Below are 26,091 nucleotides of genomic sequence, written 5' to 3'. Positions count from 1 at the left end.
GCTATGTCAGCCTGAGACACTCTCAGGTCAGGCAGGAAGCAGATGAAAGGTGGCACACATGGTTGGATGTTAGTTTTCTGCTCCAGAGACCAAGCCCTACTCTCAAATTCCCAAGCACCTGCAGCAGTGTATTTACATTTTATCATTTTAGTACTTCTTAAATAAGGAAAATGAAATGCCAGACAGGATGGGATACTACACCTGGACTGGGCTGAGAACCTGTGTTAAAGCAAGGTCCATCCCTACTTGCCAGTGAGCTCACTCTGGACTTTTCACTGCAGAGTTACAAAGGCTCTGGGCCTATCCTCCTGCTGCTGGACTGGCTCAACAAGTCCAAGCCAGATCAGGAAGTGTTTACACACAACCCTAAAGCCAGGGAGGAAGACTCTTCAAAGCAGTCCTCGGGGAGAAGCTCCAGCTTCCCGAGTCCCCCTTGTGCTTGGTGGAGTTTCTCTGAGTGTCCTTGTTGTGTGTGTGTTTCCTCACCCTGACAAAAGCCTGCCTTCAGCTGCTGAGCCTGTCTGCTCCTGTTTGCTGCGCTCAAGGTTTCTCTGCTGCTACCTGCTGCCCTTGAAATGGTTTCCTGCCTTTTAAATCTCTAACTGGCAAAGCAAAAGAACCCAATCAAGACCTCTAGATGGTAACAAAAGCACTTCCGTGTGGAAACATAAAGTCAGGGGTAACCTAACTCTTGTGCTTCCGGGGCCTTGGTCACTCAAATTGGCGCCAGGATAAACCATCTCCAATGCCCTTTAAAAAGAAGTTAAAATCACCATCAGATTTAGAACACGACTTGGATGTTGTGTGCTCTAAAGGACAAGCCCAGTCAGTCAAGCAAAACACCGGGTTATTTAACACAGGACACATTTTCAAATCAGTTTTCCTGTCTCTCTGTGGCCCACTCCCATCCATAATGCAATTTAATTAACTTGTTTAGAAGTAGGACTCCCAGAAAATGTTAAGGAAAACCTTCATAGAAATAGCTATATGCCTCTCCCTACCTTTAAAAAATGCACTTCTCTTCAAAAAGGCTCCCCAGGCTATTGTTTCCTGAAGGTGGGCTCCTCACTCTCTCCTTAGCTACCAGTCTAAGCCAGCCTTGCCACTCGAGTGGGCTGGAGAGGAGAGGTTCAGAGGAAATGCCATACTGTGGAGCTTAACTACCAAGTAAACGACACTTTCATTCCCAGAAAGAACAACACACTTGGTTTTTAAAACACGAATGAGATACTTGTGTGTGTATTAATGTTTGGATTTCATTTTAAATTTCATATTCAAAATCAGAGTAATATTGGCCTGTATATTTTATTCACAAAACTTTCATGCCAACAGTAAAGAATAAACAGATAAATGAGTGAAATAATCAACGATTAAAAGTTTTGGTGGCTTTTTCTTAGATTTGAATCTGAAGAAAGTACAAAACAAATTTCCTCTTTTTACAAAGCCTACTATTTTGGAGATGATATAATCCTAATGATTATGTGCAAATATAATAAACTAATGGATAGGGGTTGAGAGATAGCTCAGCAGTTAAGAGCACTGGTTGCTCTTCCAGGAGACCTGGGTTCAATTCCCAGCAACTACATGGCAGTTCTTTACTATCTGTACGGATCTCTGGCCCCAAGGAATCCCACACCTTCCTCTGGCCTCTAAGGGCACCAAACAAGCACATGAAGCCCAGAGATATGCAGACACAAACCCCATAAACACAAAACACATAAATTAACGGATACCAGGTCAATCAGAACCATGCTTACAACCAATGAACATAAACGCAATACCTTCTTAACCAGATCCACGCCTCCTGCAAACACAGCTCCATTCTCTTCTGCTATTTTAATCTCTGATGCATCCTACCAAAGCACAATAGTTAAAACAAATTCATTATATTGTCAATAACTATCAGAAATACCAATTCAAATCAAAACTGTTTTTATTTCTAATTGAAAATGCCATCAATTTTCAATTATTGCATCAGATACATTGCACTCTGAAAAAACTTCAGTTTGTATGTCACTGGAGTATTTGACGTCATATAAAAGAACCTAGCAAGTGTCTGGAGTGGTGGCCCACACCTTTATCCCAGTACCCAGGAGGCAGAGGCGGGGGATCTCTCTGTGTTCAAGGCCAGCCTGGTACAGCCAGGACTGCGTAGAGACCCTGACTCAACAAACAACAGCAAGTGACAGGTCTCTGGTTCTATCGATATACACACTCTACAAAAGCAAAAACTTAAAACATGGTTAGTTTTACTACCTTACATTTTATAAAACCAATATGAGGATGAAACATTAAAAAAAAATCAAAAAACTAAAATTTAGCCACGAAATTTCAAAAGAAAACTTTTTTTTTTTTTGTATTTGTGATTTTTCTTCTGTGTGTCCCATTTCTCTTTTTGTTTCCTGGGAAAATACTTCACTCCCTTAGTGACAGCAGCACTGTGACACTCCGACAACTATAATCCCCACTTACTGCAAAGAACGCAGTTTCTTCCTCCAGAGTACAACAGACAATGTAAAAAGTCTCAGTTATGAAAGAAGAAGAACTAGGCAAACACACCCGTACACTAGAAACCATGTCGACGCACGCGAGTCTGGCAGAGCGGCCCTCCACACCTGTCCTGTGCTTGCCTGCTGGCTCTGTGACCAGGGACTGGTTCTTAGCTGTGCTCTTGGCCACTCACAGCGCTCAGTGGTCACTGCTGTGTAAAACAACCACGGTGTCCCCGGGGCAAGGGACTGGTGTGACTACTGAATTTCTCTCTAAGATAATCCATTACTCCCTTCATTGACTAGTAATAATTTCTTAACAATTAAATTATAAGACTGTTGACCAAGTTACTCACCCCTGTAAATACAGCAACTCTGTTGACTTCTGAAGCAAAAGGGTAGGGTAAGCTGATAACACTGGCAAAAGGCTCCACCTTTTTCTAAACACACAAAGGGGAAAATAATTACACAAGGTTCATCTTTTCTATCATCTTCTGGATTCCGTAAACAACAAAACTGCCATGTTTTTCATTTGTGAGGTGTTTTGGTTAGCTGGCTCACTGGCAGGACAGACAGGGTCTTTCTGCAGGCCTCAGCTCCCCAAGTGCTGGGAACACAGGCATGCACTAGCACACTCCACTCCTGCTGTTAGTTCTTCCAATCTGCCGGAGCTCCGCTCACGCACCCCAAACCATCCTCTGATTAGAATGCAAAGCTCAAGACATTATCTATTTGTTTTAAAAGATAAGAAGAATCTAAATCTCTCTTCCTGGCTCCAGACCCCAGTGCATGTGGTTTCTATCTAAATCATTTATCAGTTTCTCAAATGTTGGGATATGTACTCATATCTGTATCTCTCTAGATATCAAAAAAAATCATGGAATAAATGGAAACCTGGTTTCTATTTCCTGAATGTCAACAGATGTTTGCTACCCTCAATTAAATTTTTAGCTGTATTTCCGACTCAAGGAAGATGATGAAAATAGCCAGACATCTTAAACAAAGATAATATCCAACTGACCTGCTCAGTAGTTGACCCTTACTGTACAGCAAGGCTCTAGGCAATTATAAATATAAACCCCACATCTACAACAGGAAGCCAAGACAGCGAGGATCTTCTCAGGGGCTCTATGTTACTGTCACCTACATCAGCATCACTTTCAGATATATTTGGGAAGTGAATTGAAAAGTCCAAAATAAACAATGGCATCATTTGAGACACCATACAAGTAGAAATCCCTTAATGAATCTCTTCAGTCATTTTGTTGAAGGACCTATCTAGATCTGAGGATCAGATCTCTGAGGGAGATTTCATATGAAACGGGTTCCAGGCCCTCCATAGGCTTCGCAGAAGAGAAAAGGGACTGTCCTCTGATAAAATTGACCGAAAGATTCTACTTTTAGAAAAAAAATTTTTTCAGGTAGCAATAGCCTCCTGGGGATTTTTCAGACAAGAAGGCGGAAATTCTTAAGTATACCTTCTGTCAGCCATCCAACTTACTTGTACTGATTGGCACTTCTTTTCTATTAACCTGTGACAACTGACTGCAGTAGTCTCCAGTGCCTCACAGCTGATATGTGACGAACAGCGTTAACATCAAGGGGCGGCAGACTGCTCCTACAGTGACAACGCTCAAGGCCGGCTCAGGTCCTAGCACTGAGGCAACAAAACTGGGCAACAGTACGCCAAAGCCCACACCATCACTATCGCCAGTCTGTATGTGGATTCCATATTCAAAGGGATGCCTGAGGTCCTACGGGACACTGTTAGGAACCACACTAATAACTAGGTGAGGAGAGGTAATATAAAAACCTTTCAAACAAAGAAATAACACTAAGTAATATACAAAACAAAAATTTTAACATGGTTTATTTCAAATAAACAACATCTAAGAAATGACCCAAGCCTTGGTTCAGTTCTTAACTCTTTCTTCTCTATGCCCTTCAGCCAAATAGTCCATATCTATACCTCAACTTCCTGACAGGACTACACATTAAATGAGAAAGTAAATGCAAAGTACTGCTAAATAAAGTCGCTGGCCTGCAGGAAGTTTCCAGTGATGCTGACTAAGCTTTTATATCTATCATCATATTTAATCCTGAATGGAACTATATGAACTGAACATGTTATGCATTTATAATAAAAGTAAGCATGCTGACATATAAAAAGGCAAAATAAGGAATCCAAGAAAAGAAGTCCAACTTCCCAGAACAATTTCAACATATTTTATACTGGGCAAGTAATATATCTTTCATGCTAAAATAGAAAGCCCATCAGACTTTCTACAGTTATTGTTGAGAAGGACTTTTGAACTCGACTTATAAATTAGCTTACACGAAGCAGCCAGTTTAGTTACGGCTTTTGGATACATCCTCGGTTGTTCTTCTGGACCCACCAACGCTCCCCCTTCACTACCTCTGTCTTTGTGTAAACCTTCCCACCCCCACGACCCCCACTTCAACTTTCAACCATGTGTCTGTCTTCTACCCCTACCCCTGCCCAGAATTTTAAAATTTAAAAACATCAATTCATGTATCTACTTTAATAAATGCAAGTCTACGTACCTTTTTCCCCAATGCCATATCTAATGTTAAATCAAGATAAACGCCTTGCTTTGGATTGGTAAAGTCCAGAACCTGAAATTTCTTAAGTAAGTCAACAGCTTTCTCCACCTCATAGATCCGCCTTGGGTACAAGCGTTTTAAATAGACATCATCTTCAGGTTCACTTTCCATGTAGGTATATGACTTTATCTTTTCTATATCGTCTGCTTTTTCAGCTGATGTCTTTTCCTTGTCTTTTCCTTCTTTCTTAATTTTCCTCGCTGGCCTTAAAACAAGATACATGAAGGTCAGTTATATCAGAATGTATTCAAGGAGACCTTTTCTAAAAAGCCGATTTACATGAGACAGAAAGCTAACAGAAGACAGTTTAACTCAAAGGGACTGACTATTTTACAGTTTCCCTAACTTAACAAATACCAATGAACTTGTACTGTTTAGAGTCGGTACATGGTGAAGGAAGCAGTGTGGCTATTCTCCAAAGGAGCAGAGGAATCATACGTGTAAAGAGATACTTTCAACATTAGCACGGTGTTATGAAGACCTTTAGCCCAACCTAGGAAGTTAGGGAAGAGTTGCAGAAGACATGACCCCACAATCCATTATGGAAGGATAAAAAAGATAGTCCTGATATACACTCAAAAGAATTTTCCATGCACGAACTGGAACACAAATATTCCTAGTGGCATTATTCATAACAGCTCCAAAGGCAGAGGACCTCAAGGCCTCATCTGCTGAATGAGAACATGAAATGTGACATTACACCAGGAGGGAAGGCTCCTGTTCCTTCTTAAAGTTAGCACAGCAAGCGATGAGCTTCGATGTCGCTTCACACAGATATGCCACTCTATTTTCTATTTACCCGTCACCTGCCCACGCTGCTCTGTCGCCCCTCCTTGCCCCTCTGCTGGTCCCCATTCCTCCTGCAGTCTCCCTCTGCTCTCACGTCACGTGCCTTCCATTATCTTCTCTTTAACACACTGATCACATTTTAATTTAACAAAAGGAACACATTTTCCTGCAGCTGTCTTTACACCTTTTTTATGGCTGAAATAAATTCCACTGTGGATATGTGCCACATTTTGTTTTACCCATTCATCTGTTGATAGACAAGTTGGCTGACATCACACCTTGGCTATGGTGAGTTAGTGCACCAACAAACACAGACAGGTGTGCACGAATCTCTACTGTGTAGATCCCTTTGGGTAATACTCAGGACAGGACAGCTGATCCTATGGTCGGTTAATTTTCAGTGTTTTGAGGAATCTGCTCACTAACATCTATAGTATCTACATTTATCTCCCTTTTCCTAGAGCCCTCTGGCATTGTTGACATTTGCTTTCTTGGTAGTAGCCATTCTGACTGGAGTGAGATAGACTCTCAAAGATGTTTTATATTTTTTATTATATGTTTTGTGTGTGTGTTGGTGTGCATGCCACACATATGGAGGTCAGACAGCTTCTGGTAGTCAGTTCTTTCTACCATGTGGATTCCAGGAATTCTAATTTGTCAGATCTCATGACAGGTACCTTTACCCACTGAGCCATCTTGCCGGTCCTCAAAGCAGTTTTAATTTGAACTCAGGTGGTTAAAAATGTTGAAAATTTTGTCAAGTATTGGTCATATATATTTCTTTTGAAAACTGTCTGCTCAATTCATTAGCCAATTTATTGACTGTATAATTTTTGTGGGTTTTTTTGAGTTCTTTATAGATTCTAAATATTGATTCCCCTGGCTGATACACAGCTGACAAAGATTTTTGTCCAATTCTATAGGCTGTCTTTTCACTCTGGTGATTTTTTTCTTTGCAATGTATACAGAAGCTTTTGAATTTCATGTAAGCCCACTTGTCAACTCTTGGATTAATTGCCAATGCTGCTGGAGTCCTTTCCAGAAAGTCTTTGTCTACATGTTGAAGAGACTATAATAGAATATTAATCAAGAACAAAAAGAACCAAGGACTTGACTCATGCTACAACATGTATTAAACTGAAAAACATCATACAGACACATTAATAATGTAGAGTTTCTTTATTATATAGTGATAGAAAACAGTCACAAGACAACACAAATTATTCCATTTATACAAAATATCATGAATGGGAGAAGGGGGTGTGGGAGATGGACATTAAAGAGATATCTGGAAGAGCAATGAAAATATTCCAAATAAATATTGTGGTAATGTTCGCACAACTCTCGGTATATAACAAAAACCTACTGAGCTATACATTTTAAATACCTGAATTGTGCTGTATATGAAATATATCTTAATGAAGCCACTATTAAAGAAAAAAAACAGGTTGGCAAAGAACAGAATAAAAAGTATTAAGCCACGAAATACAGTGGTATGTGAAGTGGGCCACTGTAAATCCTATGCGGTGACAGTAGAAGTTGACAAATGTTTGTCTGTGAAGGATCAGGAAGTAAATGCTTTAGCTGTGTGAGTCATGTAGTCTCCACTGCCGTGATTCAATGCTGCTACTGCAAAAGCAGCTGTAGAAAATCCATAAATGGATAAGCACTGCTAAGTTCCAATAAAACTTTATTTATAGACACTGGATTTGAATTGCTAATTCTTATGTGTCACAAATACTGAAATACATAAAAATTAGAATGGAGAGAAAATTAGTAAAGGGCCTTTCACATAAGCATGGGGACCTGAGCTTAGTCCCCAGAACACATATTAAAAAAACAGATGTGGTGTACGTGATTCTAATCCCAGTGCTGAGGAGGCAGAGACCGGAATATGCCTGGAGCTCACTGGCTAGCCAGCTTAGCCTAATCAGTTCACTCTGATGAGGGCCCAGTGAGACATTCTGTTTCAAAAAACAAGATGGATGGCTCCTGAGGAATGACACCTGATGATCATCTCTGTCCTACACACATATAAACACAAATTAAAATAAGTAAAATAAAAATCCCTATTAGCCTCATAAACTATACAACAATAGATAGTAAACCAGATCTAGACACAGTTTGCAACTCCAGAACTCAAGGGGTAATACAGAAAGCAAGGAGGTAGGTTGGAAACTCCAGATCACAATTTGCCTGTTTTAGAGGCAAAGAGAAGTCAGTGAGCAAGAATGACATCTGAATTTCAAACTGCAGAGCATCCCAGGTGCAATAGAAGAGATGGCCCTGAAAGAATGGAGTGGGAAGCAAAAGGGTATTTCCTCTCATCCTTCTCCAGAAGGATGGCCAAGGCTGAATAAATAATAATAAGGCTGAAAAGATGGTAGAATAGAAAAATGTTTGCAAGGTAAATACAGAAGATGGGGAATAGAAAGAACAATTTAAAACACCTCTTGTGGTTTAGGCTTGAGGAACCAGGTGTGGAAGGAATAGTGTATCATTGACTAAGAGCCGGAGAGAAAACGTGAGGCAGTTCTCTGGAGAAGCAGGTAGTCAAAGGGGTGTGCTCAGTGCCCAACAGTTTAAGTGCCCTTTGCTTCTTCTCTCTCTAGTCAACGCCCCAAGGAACAGAATGCTGATTTGGCAATGTGACTAATTTTGGCTGACAGAATAAAGAAGTGACAGTTTCCCTGCTCTAAGTTTAAGCCAGAAGAGGCTTCCTATATTTCTACATTAATGTTTTTATTTCTGTCATCTTTCATCGACTCAAGTCCAAGCTAGGAGCATGAGAGACACATGGACCAGAGCTGGCCCCACAAAACCCCAGGCTAGATTAGACAGTGCTCAGCTGACCTGCAAACCCGGCAGCACAGCAAGGCTAGAAGGTCATCAGACTACCCAGCCTGGGTCAGCTCCCCCACAGATGTGTGTGCAGTGATGAGTGATGGGGGGGAGGTTCGCTGCATGGCAAAGCCAATGAGTGCTTACAAAACACCTAGGAAATAACGTCAAAGAGGAAATGCAGGTAAGCGTTTAAAGCTAAGAAAACAAAAGTAGAGGTAATACAATTTTCCAACATTTATTCAAATTACGAAAGTTTTAAGTTAGTAAACCATTATTCTATAAAGATATCTGCGTTCTATGGTAGACAGAATAGTGACCACTGATGACCTACAGGCTCATGTGTTTGAATAGCGGGTCCCTATCTAGTGGCCCTATTTGAGAACACTGGGGACCCTTTAGGAGGTGGAACCCAGCTGGATTATGTGGGTCTCCGTGGGACAGGTCTTGATATGGCTAGCTCAGCCCTGTTTCTTGCTCATCAACCCAGATGTGAACAAGCAACCTCCTACTCCTCCCACCACGCCTCCCTACCAGGCTGTACTGTACCCTCAAACCTGGAGCTAAAGTAAACCTCCCCGCTTAGGTTGCCTTCTGTAACTGAAATGAGAGAAAGAACAAATACACCCCCAGAAGACATCCATGTCATGATACGTGACAAAAGAGGTTTTGCAAATGACCAAGGTTAAAGACCTTAAAATGGAGAGATTATCCTAGATTATCAACAGAGTCCAATCACATAAACCCTTAAGTGAGAACTTTCCCAGTTAGATCAGATGGATCTGGAGCTGACAGAGAAATTCACGCAGGACTACGGTGAAGCCTGTCACTGCTCACCCTAGTGAAGTACAAAACAGAAAATCATGCTGTTTCAAGCCCCAAAGTTTGTGCTCATCTGTTATGGTAGTAACAGAAAATAAATAAGTCGTCTCATAAAATGTGTGTGAAAGAAATAACAATAAAAAATTTTTAAGGCCCAAACCAATCTAATGTGAAATTCCATTCTTATTCTTAGCACTCAACAAATCCTATTATCACCACTAATAATAGTATCCTCCCCATTAATAAGCAACTGAACACACTGGCAAATGATGGTAATCTTCATTTATTGGTGCGGGCATCCTTTCAGACTGCTGGCAGCAAGTTTAAGCAAGTGCCCAAGTGGAAGGATGTGCCATGTCTCAGTAGCTCTGCTGGTACCTACTAAAGTCTGATGCCTCCCCAATGGGAGGAACTACACTTTAATCGTCTATTTACTAATGAAGTAACAAAGCCAACAACAGATCAGAGAGCCTGTTTAAATAGAAGAAAGTATTCTATTTAAAATAAACAGAGGTTCTAGACAAAGCCTTCAAATTTACATAAAATAAAATCTTGATTTCACAGCTAAATTTCCAATTATTCAATATGCAAATAATATGAAATCTCCAGAGGATGAAGTGACTTTTTTTTTTAATTATAAATATTTGTGAAGCCCTAAAAGATCTGATAAATGAGATTATGGTGGTTAAAGAACAACGTACTTATCGACATTGGGACTTTACTTCATAAAATATTTGAGCTGTTCAATGTAAACATTTTTAGGTTTCAAATGGGACAGTGCTTCAGGAAATCTAAAGTCTAATATGACATCATTATAGTATAGAACAAACGAGAGTCTTGGGAAACGGGCACTGTAGCATTAGCATACAATCCCAGCACTTGGGAGGGAGATGGGGAAGACCTTGAGTTCAAAGCCAACCTAAGTTATGCAGCCAGGTCCAGTCCAGCCTAAGCCATACAATATGACCCTTTTTCATTTGTTCTGGGGACAAAGTACTTGGTCACTCAAGGTCCTGAGTTCCATCTCTATCACCACAAAAGGGAAGTGGAAAGAAAATGCATTAATCAAAAAAGAAAAACTGCAATTAAACAAAATCCTTCAGTAATAGGCTACAAACCAACCTCACAGAGCACTGCTTTGTTTCCCCAGCCCCCAAAGCCATCTGTCTTTACTCAAAAGACTCATATTAAGAAGAACTTGGCTGTTCGTGCAGTTAGGTGAGACTATTGAAGAGCTTAAGAGCTGGGACTTTCAGATCCATATAAGTCACGCTGGAAGGGAGGGAAGGGGCAGGACACCTGGCAGTCTGCATCTAGAGAACAGAATGATCTACAGTTACCCGGGTAACTAAACCACACAGATTAAATGAGTAACAAGAGACTGGACTCAGCTAATAACTTTCACCCTGCCACATCTGTCCTCCAACAGAAACCTGGAAGGAAAAGTCAGCCATGGTCAGACCCAATCACACAAGACAAGAAAAAACAGTGCTATTATAAAGTTCACTTTGGGACTTGAAAATCTGTGACCCCAAGAGAGCAATCCAAGTATTTCCAAAGCAAAGAATCTTTTACATTGAGGTGTTTTTTGTTGTTGTTGTTGTTGTTTGTTTTGAAAAACTAACTAGAACTAAATAATAACGCTTGCAGCTAATACAAGATAAACGCACCAACATCTCTAAGAGTGATTTATTCATTCTTTTTCAACTAAACACAGCTCTGCTCCACCTCAACTGGGAAAGCTGGAAAGAGCACTGGCACGGAGAAGGGGGGCGGGAGAACCCCCAATGTTTCCTGACCCCACCACAGAGCTGAGAACACAGCCCAGCATGCAGGCAGCCCCGCAGCCTGATCTCCAAGGAGAATCAGTCCCTGCACACTCTTACCATGTGAGAGAGAGGAAAGCAGGTAAGACACACCTGAGAGGCTAGTGTGGCCATGTAACTCCTCGGGAACAAAGGAATTCACCCTTTCATGGCCTTTTCCACACACCTCCATGGATGCTCCCAGGAAAGAGTGCAGCAGCTGGAGACTAGGGAGCCTCCCGAGAGGGTGCAGGCTGGAGGAAAAAGCCTAGGCAAACACCCGCTGTCTCTGGTAGAAAGGAAGAAAACGATCACCAAAACTTCCACCTAGAGTTCTAGAGCCAAGGCAGGAAAGAATACAGGGCTCAGTCTACTATCCTCCCAGACAGGGGCTGGAACGTCCCCACCACCTGCAGCAGGTACAGACACGGGGAGAAAGGAGAGGTATGTGCAAAAAGCCCCTCTCCAAAGCACAGCCTCAGTGGGCCTCCTGAATCCTAAATGGGAATCTAGCCGGCCGAGACTGCCTGCCTCCTCTACCCCTTTCCAGCCAGGCGAGCACTGAGTAACAACAGGCCACAGCCTACTGCTAGGGGAGGACAGGCCCAGGAGAGGACAGACCCAGGAGAGGACAGGCCCAGGAGAGGACAGGCCCAGGAGAGGACGGGCCCTCCGAGCTGCAGCTGCACAGCAGGAAACAGCACTGAGAACACCACCAAGAAAAGCCCAGCAACTCAACCCCCATGCTGAGCACAAAGTAACGGTAGAGATTGCGGCTGGTGGTAACCATGGAGACCACAAAACCAAAACCTAGCTCAGCCCTTGACCACACTGGCTCAACACGACACATTAAAAGACAAGCCTACTTGTGTGTAAAAATCTATTAAGTTCAGTCTCAACTATTCTACACAGGACATTCAGCATTTGTCTCAAACAAAACAAAGCAGAAACAAAGAACAATGAAGAGAAGCAGCATCGCATGCCTCAGATCTCGACTCTGAAGTCAATCGATATAAAATAAAGATGACAACTAACATCAAGAACACATCTCATCAAGTTACCAAACAACCTTAGGACAGTTTTTCATATCTTTCTAAAGTGGGCATATTTCTTATGTTATGCTTTTTAGGGCAGTAAAAAGCATCAAACTGTACTACAGTAAAAATTGGGGATGACATAATATGAATTTTCTAGAGGATAAACAAAAATGTTTTGAAATGTTCTTAAAGTAATAAGCTAATAAATACCTGCACATAGCAGAAATAAAAAGACAAACAGCCCAAGAGAAGAACAGGCAAATGATGTCCACAAGAAATACACTAAAGACACACAAACACTGACCCCTCCTAGTGTGGGAAACCGGGCAATCCACTCTTCTTCCTTCACCGCTGGGTGGGACATAAACTGGCACGAGCTGAACTCCTCCAGCTTCTCACAACAAATCAGAGTCCAGGCACAGTCACACGCAAAGGACAGTGCGGGGACACAGTGTGCTCGGTGACAGAGACGGTGCCTAGCGTGTGTAAGGCCCTCGATTCCATCCCTAGCACCAAGAGGAAGGGCTGCTGCTGCTGCTCCTTGTCTGTCCACCCCAAAAGAGCCTCCTTCCTAACTAATTCTGCTAGCTCTGCAGGCATCCATATCAAGCCCTACTAAGCTATCAGACTGCACTTATGTTTACGTCATTTACCTCCACGCCCTGGCACCTCGGACAGACCTTTTTCCTCACTCTCCTGCAAAATTAACTTCCAGGACTCAGCTCAAATACTTCTAGAACTTCACTTCCACTAGCAATCCTAGCATACCTGTGCCATTCCTATAATATGATAGCCATAGTTAAAGGGAAGTTACAGCACAGATCTATGCTAATTTACGATATGTTAAGGAATCCAATTCATCAATAACAAAACCTGTGAACAAAAAATTTACTCAGGAAAAACAAAACAGAAATGGCTCTTAAACATGTTAAAAACCACAACTCCATTTGTTACCTATGAAACTAGAGAAGACAGTAGAGTTGGCTACACTAAATATAAAGAAATGCATTCCAATAACACTTGCTAGCAAGGATGCAAATGGACAGCTGTTTCTTTCTTTTCTTTCTTTCTTTCTTTCTTTCTTTCTTTCTTTCTTTCTTTCTTTCTTTCTTTCTTTCTTTCTTTCTTTTCCTTTTTCCTTTTGGCACTAGAGATAGAATCCAGGGCCTTCCGAATGCTCGGCAAGTACTCATCACTGGCCAATATACACTAACAAGGTAATTTTGGATTATCTATCAAAATTAAAAATATATACATCTTCTGACCAAAGAATTTTACTTCTCAGAGCTTACACTTCAAATACCTCCATTATACATAAGATACATGACTTTTACATAGTTATTCAGTACAGGGTCCCTTATATTAATGAAATATTGGAAAGTTGAATTACATAAATTATAGTACATTTATACAGCTGAATATCATATAGTTAAATAACTAGACAGCATCATATGAATCTATTTCCACAACATATTGTTAGGAACAGGCACAAGACGCTCACTCCATGCACTACCACTTATACAAATGACAAGAAGAACATAGTTAAAAATGCATAGACCATTATCACTCAAGGGCTAATCATCAGGCAGGAAAGCTACCTGCTTCTCACTATCTAAACCTTATACATCTTTAATTGCTTACCAAGAACTCACTCATTTAAAATAATTCTTTATGTTGCTGTCAGTTCATTTTAAAGTGCTCCAGGGCAGAACAACAAACCAGGTACCTGCTCATGGTCACATCAACATCTTGTGTAGTGCCATAGCATCGATACTACTTTGGCTAAGTTTATTAAAATAAGAATATGTTAAACAACTGGGAATGTACAAACTTCCCTAAAATTTCCTACACTTCAGTTTTCGTTTTGGATATCACATAATCTAAGGGTTGTACCCTATCAAAACTCATTGAAAAGTAAGATTCTGTAGCCTGAACTGTATTTGGCAGGCCCTACTACCCTCCAAAGCCACTGATCCAACTCTTTTAGGCTGGTCAAGGCGGAAATCATTCTGAAGTCAGACAATAAGTCTTCCCTCCAACACATCCACGCTGTCTAACTCTGGGCTATGGTGTTCTAAACTACTACTGGATTATGCTGCTCGTGAGTACTGAAATTTAGACTCCTAGCACCCACATAAAACTTAATCTTTGAATTTCCATTCTTCTACCTGAGAAACGCTCATCATAGTACTTGTATTTCATAACTGATAAGAAGAAAAAATGAACACGTATATGAAATGTGTTCAATTATAACAATAATTATTATTAATATGCTATTAATAATAACATTATTATTACAGAATTACATAAGAAGTCTGTAATTTTTAACTGTTAATCTCCTATAGCTCTTTAGCATTTAATTGGTGCTCCCTCAGCCATTTCTTTAAACTACAGAAACAGTGACATTAGGGAAAAAGACATTCAGAAAAAGATGGTACTGAGTTACACTTCATTAACATCAATATCCTTGGGAGAAAACCAATTAGCGTTATGCCCAACAACCAGATGGCATGAGCCTTAAGTCCAAGAGCTCTGCCAACATTTGCCTTTCAGTCCCTCCTTCATTCAGTTCAATGGAGAAAAATACTGAGCTCTAACTCCACATAAAAACAGCTTTTTACTCTTGGTAATCAGAAGCTGTGAGAACAAATTTCATCCCTTTATAAGTCTTCCATATGTTGAAAGTCTACACAAAAAATTATAAATACATACATATATGTATGTGTGTGCATTTCTACATAACACAACAAACATCAAAAATCTGAAATTCCAATATATAATTCCAGTACTGGGAATCCTGTAACCCCTAATTATAAAAAGCAACATGGAGAAAATATCATTTAAAGAGTAGGAAAAAAAAGTTTCAGAACTAAATTCCTTCAGTTCCAATCCTTATTCTGACATGTGCTGGTCCTCTGCTCTGGACTGGCTCTATGATCTCATTGTGATGGTGAGTTTAACTGTAAACTGGAAATCATCTAAAGTCACTTGGGAAGAGTCTAGAGGAATCCGCTGGGTTGTGTTGACCCGCGGTCATGCTGAGCGAGTCTCTTAAGGGTTACCTGGGGTAGGCAGACTCACCCTGGCCCTGGGCTGGGCCCAACTGAACGAAAATGGGGAGCAGAGAAGCACAGAGAGAACACATGCTCACTCTCTGCTCTAGACCGTGGGTGCGAGCTGCTGCTTCAGGTCCTTGACGCCTCGATTACCCCGCAATGATGGGCTGGGACGCAGAACTGTCCATCCAATAAAACCCTCCCCTCCTCAGTTGCTTCTGTCATGGAATTTAACAGTAATGAGAATCAAAACCCAGACACTGTTGGTGCCTTGATTTCCTTCTCTTCAAATGAACATAACATAACACAACAGCTTAAAATGACAGTGGTGAGTGATTAGCTCGAATGCCCATAAATGCTGCTATTATTAAGTCTTGTCTTTCCCCCAGAACACTAAGGTCAAAGGAGAACAGACAATGAACCTCTGCAACTATCAATCTTTATAGAACTATGTTTTTTAATCAGAACTTTAACAGTAAGTGAAGCAACTAAAACAAACAAACAAACAAACAAAAAAAAAAAAAAAAAAAAAACCCACTTACTTTGTAGCAGCAGCAGCAAAATGTCTGTGAGTCCAGAGAACATTCTCAGAGCCAGGGTAAGGAGGGGCCTGGTAAGCTGTCTTGGAAAGACAATGCCTTTGATGTTGTCTCAACACTTAGAAGGAAAAGAAAATATAACATTAATCATCAGATTCATACATTTTTACATTCTAAAAATCAGTATTTTCCAAACAAAAGCAACTAATATTTTGTGATTCTTAACCACTTTTAAAAAGTATAAGAATAGGGACTGGGATTTTTTTTTTTTTTAACATGTAATAATAGGGGCTGCCTCAAAAGCAAGAGAATCTGAGTTTGGCTCTCTCTAGAATCTGGGTGAAAAGCTGGGTGTGATGGCATATGCCTACAACCCCAGGAATAGTGGGATGCCAAGAAGCAGATCCCTGGAAGCTTGTGGGCTAGCTAGCCTGAACTGTGGTGAAGTTCCAGGCCAATAAGAGACCATGTCTCAAACTGTAGCATGAATCTTAAATATTCTTATTAATAAAACAAACCTAAAGCCAGGTATTGGGGTGAACACTGGAAGATCAGAGAAGCAGAACAAGCCACAGCCACCTCACCTTGCCAATTCCTCAGCTGATCCTGTTTCCTCAGACTGGATGCCTCTGAGTTCCCAGTGTGGCCTTGAACTCACAGAGATCCAAATGGATCTCTGCCTCTGGAATGCTAGGATTAAAGGCGTGTGCTACCACTGCCTAACCTCTATGTTTAATATTATGGCTGTTCTGTTCTCTGACCCCAGATAAGTCTATTGGGGTGCATAATGTATCAACCACACTCAAACAAAAGGTGGTAGATGTCTAAGGAACTACCCAAGGTTGTCCTCTGACCTCTACACTGTTAATGCACATATGCAACCACCCTCCACATGAATGCAAACAAAAAAACACACATACACAAACATAAAATATCCAGTACTAGGGATAGGGTGTAGCTTAGTGGTAGTTCCTGGCCTAGCATGTGCAAGGCCCTGCATTCTATAAGCGGTACCACTAATAGGAAAGATGAAATATAGAAATCACACTCAGAGAAACTAAAAGCAAGCAGAGGAGTCTGATATCTAGTAACTTTTTCTAATCACTTATTCTGTTTTGTTTTGAAATAGGAGCTCACTGCTGATTAGCCTGGCCTGGCCCCAGCTGGATGAAACTATAGGCAACATGTGCTTACAGGCATGAGCTTTTCACCCTCTTCACCTATTTTTACCTTAATCTAATTTAAGATCAATAGATTTATTTTTATTAACAGGGAGTATGTACATGTTTAAATTTTAAAAAATAGTCTCTACTTCATTTATTCATTTTTAAAGGTGATACATTCACAGAGTTGTCCGAGTTCTTCTAAACTCAGAACAAAGTGGGAATGTTGCCCTACCAGATAAAGAAGGGCAGGGCGGCGAGAGGGTCGTGTAGGGAATGAAAAGAAAGAGCCAAGTATGATTGTGTATGTATGGAAATATAAATGAAAACCATTTCTTTGTAAGCTAAATTTAAAAATGATTTCAGGGATGTTATAAAGTTATGATGAAGCCAGGAGGTGGTGGCGCACGCCTTTAATCCCAGCACTTGGGAGGCAGAGCCAGGCAGATCTCTGTGAGTTCGAGGCCAGCCTGGTCTACAGAGTGAGATCCAGGACAGACACCAAAGCTACACAGAAAAACTCTGTCTGAAAAAAAACAAAAAGTTATGATGTTCTACACATTGGTAGTGGCACAAATACAGAAAGACAGACTAGTATGACAAAAAAAAAAAAATGGCTTGACAATAAGCTCATCCAAAGTCCCCAGTACAAAGGAAAAAAACAAAACAACAACAACAACCACCCACTCACAGGTGAATGGTAATACTTAAAAACCTTTCAGAATAGAGGAAAATGGAAAATGTCTTTATAACTGTTAAGGGAGGAATGGTTTCATAAGCAAGACCAAAGGCACTAAATAAAAAGTGGTTATATTTTTAAAAAGGTTGTATGAAGTGTTAAAAACTTCTGTTTATCAAATATACTTTTTAAAAATTAAAAGCCAAGGCTGTGGAGATGGCTCACTATTGGCAAAGTGCTCTCCAGGCAAGCGTAAGAACCTGTGCTCACCCCCCAACACACATGTAAAACACTGCAGTGGCTCATCCTTGTGATTCCTAAAAAAGGAGGCTGATTCCTGCAACTCACTGGCCAGCCAGTCTAGATTGATTAACACCTCCAGGTCCTAGTGAGAGACCCCATTTCAAAAAAACAAGATGGGCAACTCAAGAGAAATAACACACACATAAACCCTCCTACACGCACATAAAGTGAAAAGATAGACCCAAAATGGTTAGGATATATTTGCAACATGCTCAGTTGACAAAGGAGTCATCTGATTCCTTGACTACAAAAGACAACACAATTGAAAAATGAGTAAAAGGGATTAAAAGGCCTCAAACTGAAAAGGAAACACAACAGTGTAAAAGATGTCCACTGAGTATTGCCTCATTAGTAATCAGGTAAATACAAATTTAAAACTCCATATAACATCTGCCAACAGCACTACTTAAAAGAGTGGTCAGCAGACCTATTACAGTCTGCAACCACATAAAGATTACAGTAGCATGTGAAACAAACAAATCATTAAGTTCAACGCAACTGACAATACTTTTAATAACGGGCATGCTGGAGACCCCTATAATCCCAACATGTGGGAGTTTGACCTTGTCTCAAATTATTGGTTTTTTTTCCACAAAACTTAATCAAGAAAGTAGTATTTGATTTTATTGTGGAGATACAATTTATAAATTAGATAATCTAAGTATCATTGTTCTACATACACCAGATTAAGAAACTTCAAGGAAATTAAGTCACTTACCATATCAAACACAGGAAGATTTTATGCACTGCAGATAAGAGTGTGAACTAGAATACCATTCTGGGAAGCAATGTGGAATTACCCAATGGAGCCTAGTAAGCACATCACAATGGTGCAGCAGTCCACCTCCAGACAAGTACCATGTACATGTGCTTTAAGAGACATGAACAAGAACAACCAGAAGACTGTTTCTAAGTACAGAACTAAGAGACAAACTCAAGCATTTCTCTATCACAGACTGGATAGACACTGTCCTGTAATGGAAAGCCCTATGACTATAAAAATAAGCAAACTGCTATACACTGAGATTCATGAACACATTGAACCAAAAAAGCCAGTGACAGAACCACTACTTAGAATCCCCTATAAAATTTCAACAGTAATCAAACCGCTCCAGACTAAGCAAAACCAAATTACAACAGTATCACCACTTTAGCTGCCCTTCTAGACCTCTACCTGTTTCCACCCCTTAGTCAACATGTGTCATCTGTCTTAGCACACTCATTCACTTCACACAGACCGCCTCATTTGCCACCAGACAACAGTCCTCAGAGTTTCCTCAACTGCTCCTCAGCATACCTGACACTACATTCATTCTTTAAAGTTTCTCCTCCACTCCCATCCTTTCACAGGGATAGAGACTATTCCATCTCTTTTAGTAGATACTGAAAGGTTAGCAGTCCCAAGAGATCTGTCCTAAACTGTTTCCTCACCCTGCTCTCTAAACTTCACCTTCTCTCAGAGCCTCTCATCAAAGTCTTTGCACCCCCAAATAAACACTGTCGACAGGCCACCACTGTCTACCTCATGAATTACTATAATAGTCTCCAACTGGTCCTATCATCTACTTTTGGCAAGGATCATTCTTAAATGCACAGCACGCCATGGCCTTAAATAACCACAGCTCAGTGAACAAGCAAATTCTTACCAAGAACTCAATGAGCTGTTCTAACTCTATCTAGTGAGCTTCATCTAACTCCACTCTCCCACACGCTCACCGTATTTCAGATATTCTTAGCTCTTTTCCATTACCCGAGCACACTGTGTTCTTTACTACCTTAGGAATTTCATATTAAAAAAGTCTTGCTATGTGAACCATACAGTGAAATAGCATATATAACAGCAAACCTACTCTCACTGGAGAAGGCTTTTAAAAATAATCTATCATTCAGTCATTCAACAATGAATGTATCAATGAAATGTGTGCTGGCCATGCTTTTGTTCACATTAGTGAACACAACACAAAAATCCCTCTTCTCATGGAGCTTATGTTTCTGGTTAGGGAGAGATAAGACCAATACATATAGGAAGGAGGACTGCAGGATAAAAGAAGATGGAAAGCAGTTTGCATTTTTAAAGTAAAGGTAGATTTCATACCAAAGGTGGGCCTGGGGAGACAGCTTGTAGACAAAGCTCTTGCCATGCAAACCTGAGTAGTGAGATTCAGATTTCTGCAACCACATGAAAGCTGGGTAAGCTTAGTGCAACACCCCTCCACCTCCTGCCCCATAGTCCCAGTACTCCAGAGACAAAGTCAGTAGCTTCTCAGGACAAGGTGGGAATCCACAAGCTCCAGGTCCAGCAACAAACCCTGCCTCAATAAATACACTGGACAGTGATTGGTAGAAAACAGCCGACATCAACTTCTGGCCTCCATGTGCATATGAAAAAAAAACTTACAGTGTATACGACATTCTGAATTCATAATAGCCATATTTAAAATACTCAGTAGTGAATAAACAAAATGGACAGTGCAGTTATAGGCCATTGTAAGGACTTAGGGGAGGTTCTTTAGAGTAATATGATTAAGTTCCCTTTATAAATAGTAATTAAGAGCCCAGAAAAAGAGTCTCAGACCACAGTCCTGCATGGCCTGGAACTCACTATGTGGTCCAGGCTGGCCTCAGACTTGCATTAACCCTGCTACCTTTGCCTCCCAAATGCTGGCAGTAGAAGCATGCACCACCACAAGCAGATAAAGTTTTTTTCTTTGATTTTATTTATTAAATTTTTATCTTATGTGTATGGATATTTTGCCCTTAGAGGTCAGAAGAGGGGGTTGGATCAACTGGAACTGGAACATAGTTACGGGCTACCACGTGCATATTAGGAATCAGGCCCAGGTCCTCTGGAAGAACAGCAAATACTCTTTAACTACGGGACCACTTCTATACACACACACACACACACACACACACACACACACACACACCCCAGCTTAAGTTTTTAAAGGACTAATTTACTACTTAGAGCAGGACACAGAAAAATCCAGGTGAGAAATGGTGGTGACTTAGAACAAGGCAGTTGAAGTGTTACCATGAGAAGTCAAGAGTCTAGGTTAACAGCATTTAGGAGGCTGAGGCAAAAGGACTTTCTCATGTTCAAAGCCAGCTTGGGCTAGTTAGTGAGTGCAAAACCAAGCCAGTCAGGACCACAAAGCAAGACCTTGTCTCCAAAAATGCGCCCCCCAACACACACACACACACACCACCACCACCACCACCACCACCTCCACCACCACCACCACCACCACCACCACCACCTCCACCACCAAATAGTCTGGATCAATTTGAGAATAAAGCAAACAGGATTTGTCAACTACTTAACATGAAGTGTGAGGAAGGGACAAGTCAAAGATGTTAAGAGCCTGTGGCAGGGACAACTGAAGGCATACAGCTTTTATTAGAGGAGATGGAGAAAGCTGCAGGTTATGATTTTAAGTTTGATTCCAAACATGTATCCTTAAGTTATACACAAATGGCTCTAGAATTCTCAAATAAATATAAGACTCTGAACTTCAGGAAAGAGGTCCCAACTGCAGGTAAATATTTGATAGCATTAAAACATAGAAATAAACCTAAAACAGATGGATGAGGCCACTAAAGGAGTGAATTTACACTGAGAGAATGATATTGGATACAGAAGAGATGAGAATGAAGAATGGAATCCTGGATCTTGGGAAACTACAAGGAAACATACTAGAGAGAAGAACCAACCAATTAATATCAGAAGGAATGCCAGGTGGAATAGTAATAAAATTGGTAAGTATCCTGGAAGTTAAGAGAAGAAAAAGTGAAAAAAAAAAAATCTTCAGTTCTCTTCTTGGCTTCTTCAATTTTGTCTAATGTGATTTCTATCACACATGAGGGTAATGCCCTCAATCTCTATTCAGTAATAGCATATTCTGGTTTACTTAGTACTTACCAGGGTGTGTTGTGATCTTGTCACCCCTAACTTGAAAAACTATCCTAAATAAGGATGCTGATCTTAACACTGAACTTTCCTGAGAGAAGTTCAAAGAGAAAATGGATACAGTATTTGTAAGGAAGATTAGAGAGCTCCCAAGGTGTATCGCTCACTGGTAGATTTACCTAGCATGTCTGAGTATTCATGTCCTAGATTCTGTACCCATCAGCGCAAAACAAATCACAGGCTTCAGTTTTTCCCGACATCTACTAGTTAGACGAATTTAGTCACGTGCCCAATGGGATTGGTTGCTTCCCCTTAAAACGGAGTGATGAAGGCTGTTTCATCCACTTAAAGACCTGATTTAATTGCAGAACGATATTTATAATCATTGTCCTTAAAAAAGAAAAAAGCATGGTACTAAAAGGCCTGTCATTCTAACCAACAGGACTTGACTTGTCTCTGAACAAGAAACACTGCAAAATTAGTCTCCAGATGATAAACATGACTTAAATTAGATAACTTCTGTAAATTTAAGAACTGGAATCACCTGTATTCACAAAGCGGCAACAAACACTCCCTAGGTTCGGATTTTTACAGATGTAAATCACTTTATATACCACTCTCCCATTTTCAGGACTCAATTATCAAACTGGGCTCACCCCAGAGCCCCGACACAGGTCAGAAGCTTTGTAGTCCTCACACCTGACCGAAAGCACTGTCACTGTATTTCCCCTCCCATGTCACCCTCAGAGGGACCAGCTCCCACAGAGAAACCCTGCGTTGAGTTGAGGGTCTCTTGTAAGCAGCAATGACCCTCTGGGCTATGGAGCCCAGCACGAGCCTGGAGGCATTGCGAGTACCCAGAGCTGAGCCGTGCCCGCCAGATTCGGGCGTGTGCCCTGCTGCAACAGGAGACGCGGTCCTAGATCCGTCGTCCACGCAGGGACGCTGGCTGTCTTACCTCTACTGAGGCATCTCATGGCGGCCGCCATGTTGACTATTCCGGATTGTGTTGACGAAATTGGTCCCGCGGCTCAACAGCACCGGCAGGCGAAAAAGGTTCCGCTCGGAAGCCGGCAAAGGGGAAGGTGTTGGTAGGAGCAGAGGAACAGGGAGGAGAGCGACCTGGCTTAAGTGCCTTCGTGGCGGCGTCCCTGTCGGTTCCCCAGGCGGGGGCTCCGTTTTGTAGTTAAGGCACAAAAGCTTTACAGCCTTCAGGGAAAAAAAATGGTTTTGTATAATAATTCCTTCTTATTTTTTCTTTTTATCCTGCTGATGTATTCGGAACCATCATTTAAACAGGGGGGAACCTAGTTCTCTGCCTAAAGTCTTGAAAAACCTGACGTATCCCCAGCTTCCTCCGCTACATTTTCAGCCTTGCTAAGATTTTTTTTTTTTTTTAAGCGCACGTTGCTAGGTGATAGTGTGCGGAGCTAGCTTGTGCGAGGCCCTGAGTTCGATCCTCTTGACAGCAAAGAGGAAACAGTCCGCCAAACTTCACCACCCAAGGTGGGCCATGAGGTCCCACTTACTAACCTCCTTTCAACACCACGCCAGACCAACGTGAATCTTTCAACAATCTGCTTTTCTGCTCCCGACTGCTGGCAAGCTGTGCCGCTAAGACCAAGGAGCAGTGTAGTGTTTAGCGTTTAGGAAACACGTCTGGGGTTTTGTTTTGGTTCTTGTTTTTTTGCTTGTTTGTTTGTTTACATCTAGTATTCAAATGATCAGAGATGATCAGAGACTCATGCACAGGTTATTCTTAACTCTACCCCGCAAGCCCCCCCCCCGCAAAAAAAAAAAAAAGAGACATCCATTATGTCACAGCTGCCCGCGTGGTTTCCTAAAACAAGTCTGATCACGAATTAAATCAATTCCATTAAAATAAAACTCTCCAGTGATTGGCCATTTCCAAAGGCTCACTAATGACCTCTGCCTAGCTCCTCAGCCAACATCCCTCTTAAGGCGCATGCGCAAGGAGGGAGGGCGGGGAAAGAAGGAAGAGCGGGGGAGGGGAGTGGGGGGGTTGGCGGGGGGGAGAGACAGAGAAACCACACATTTCTCACCTCTGTGACCTTGTTCCTCTGCGGCTGCTGCTTGAATATCACTGTGCCACAGTAAATTTTTTTTTCCTTAAAATTTCAGTTCAGCCTTCACTCAATGTTGGCAGTCTCCTCCACACCTCCAGGACTGCCCACTTTCTTCCTGGTTTTGTATAATAAACAGGAGTTATATTTGTTTATTTGAAACCGTTCTGAAGCCTATTTTATATATAGTACTATTTACCAGCCTAAACTGTACAATTGGATGGGTTTTAGAAGATTCAGAGTTCTGTCTCTCCCATCAGTTTGAGCTCTTTGTGGGCAGAAATCTTGTCATTCATTTTTGGAACTCAGCACATACAACACACACACAGCACCAGGCAGGAACAGAGGTCTTCAGCAAATGTTTGTTGAATAAATGATAAGTGAATGATAAATAAATAAGTCATTAATAAGATTCTTCCTTAGTGCCCATTCTTGTCAGCACCTAAGCAGTTACTTCAAAAGCTCCACAGTCAGCTGTGTCTATAAAAGAAAGAAAGGAAAACCTGGAAGAATCTGAATCTACTTTTATAACTTTCTTTCCACTTGCCCTCTTTTCCTTCTGTGATTTTTTTTTTCACATATAGATCAAGGAGAGGGGAAACTTGCCGTCATCTCATGATACGTAAAAAGATAATTCAGTCTAAGGATATATATAGATAGATAGATAGATAGATAGATAGATAGATAGATAGATAGATAGATAAGTTCACCTACTGCTGGTTCTTCAATTCATCTCTTCTAATATCCACAGCTGCAGTCAGTTGGCCCTCAGCTGATAATGCCTACCATGAGAACATAACCACTCAGTCAGAACTCACAATAATATGGACTGTGCTTACAGCAGCATTGTTATTATTAAAACAATGTCCTTTATAAGATCAATGTGCCTGATTGCCTTCTTTGCTCACCAGAATTTGATGGCATTAATCAAGTAGGATCCAGAGTCCATGTATTTGCAAATAGATGATAGATAATGATAGGTAGGTAGGTAGATAGATATTCATTAGCTTAAGATTTTATAAAAACTATAAAATAACTTAATTAAAAGTCATACTCTGAAATAGGCACTCCATTATAATGATAATGACTTCATCATCATCTTGACTGGATTTAGGATTACCCAAGAGATTGAGGCATACCTTGGGGTATTTCTGTGAGGATATTTCTAGAGAGAATTAATTGATGGGGAAAATACATCCTGAATGTGAGTAGCACCATTGCGTGGGCTGTGGGCTTTGGCAGAACAAGGGCGGGATGAGAGCAAGGCAGTGGAGTGCTGGCTGCTTCTTTCTACCTCCTTTTGGTCCTGGCATGAGCTGCTCTGCTGGCTTCCCTGGCTATAACAGGCTGAATGCTGAAAAACCGATGAGCCAAACTAAGTCCTTCTTGTTCTAAGACATTTCTGCCAGGTATTTTGGTCACAGTGAGGAAAAGCTAGCATATACCAAACCTCTGAATATTTGATACATATGAGCTTCTCCTTACTGAAGAAAGGTGTTTTAATTAAGTGAGAATATTCTGGGATCGAACTTCCTACCTTTGAACCCCAGTATCACCATCAGAGTGTGCATAACATGGAGCAAATAGCTACAACCCCTCTGGGGCCCACTTCCTTATTTTGACCTGGGGCTAATAATGAGATCATTTTCAGAGGTTCTGACTACAATATCTGTGACAGAGTCAACCCTCAATGAACACTAAATGTCACTATTAAGAAACCAGATGAAATTCTTACTCAGAAAGGCAAACCGAAGCATCCATTTATTAACACCATGCACAAGATTCTTGTCCCCACACATGCTAGGGCAGTGCTTTTATTAATATTTATAAAGTCACTTGTCTATGTAGTTCATCTTAAAATGCAGGCTTTGCCAGTTGGTTTCTAGGAAGGTTTAGCCACTCCAGGAGTCTTGGCAGAATGCCAGCAGCCTCCCTGCTTGGCTAGCTTC

At 41.1% G+C, this 26,091-nt stretch overlaps 1 protein-coding gene across 3 annotated transcripts in view; it reads right to left on the bottom strand.

Moving 5' to 3' along the window:
* Nucleotides 1-24,022, bottom strand: part of Mrpl1 (mitochondrial ribosomal protein L1) — a 58,555-nt gene extending 34,533 nt beyond the window's left edge. Inside the window, exons 1-6 of one of the 3 annotated variants that reach the window (XM_076546681.1) lie at nt 23,592-24,022; nt 23,017-23,267; nt 16,007-16,121; nt 5,055-5,319; nt 2,846-2,929; nt 1,782-1,853 (exon numbers count right to left, since the gene is read on the bottom strand). In XM_076546681.1, the coding sequence (XP_076402796.1) occupies nt 1,782-1,853; nt 2,846-2,929; nt 5,055-5,319; nt 16,007-16,121; nt 23,017-23,047 (567 nt within the window). In that variant the 5' untranslated portion in view covers nt 23,048-23,267; nt 23,592-24,022. Of the gene's footprint in view, nt 1-1,781; nt 1,854-2,845; nt 2,930-5,054; nt 5,320-16,006; nt 16,122-20,243; nt 20,305-23,016; nt 23,463-23,591 lie in introns of those variants that run through there. The other 2 variants (XM_006996871.4, XM_015990121.2) reach the window with 2 other exon arrangements.
* Nucleotides 24,023-26,091: the final 2,069 nt, after the last annotated feature.

This window comes from Peromyscus maniculatus, chromosome 10, assembly GCF_049852395.1.
Source record: "Peromyscus maniculatus bairdii isolate BWxNUB_F1_BW_parent chromosome 10, HU_Pman_BW_mat_3.1, whole genome shotgun sequence".
Taxonomy (NCBI): Eukaryota; Metazoa; Chordata; class Mammalia; order Rodentia; family Cricetidae; genus Peromyscus; species Peromyscus maniculatus.
Note: the sequence above shows the minus strand (reverse complement) of the source record. Positions and strands in the feature narration are given on the sequence as shown.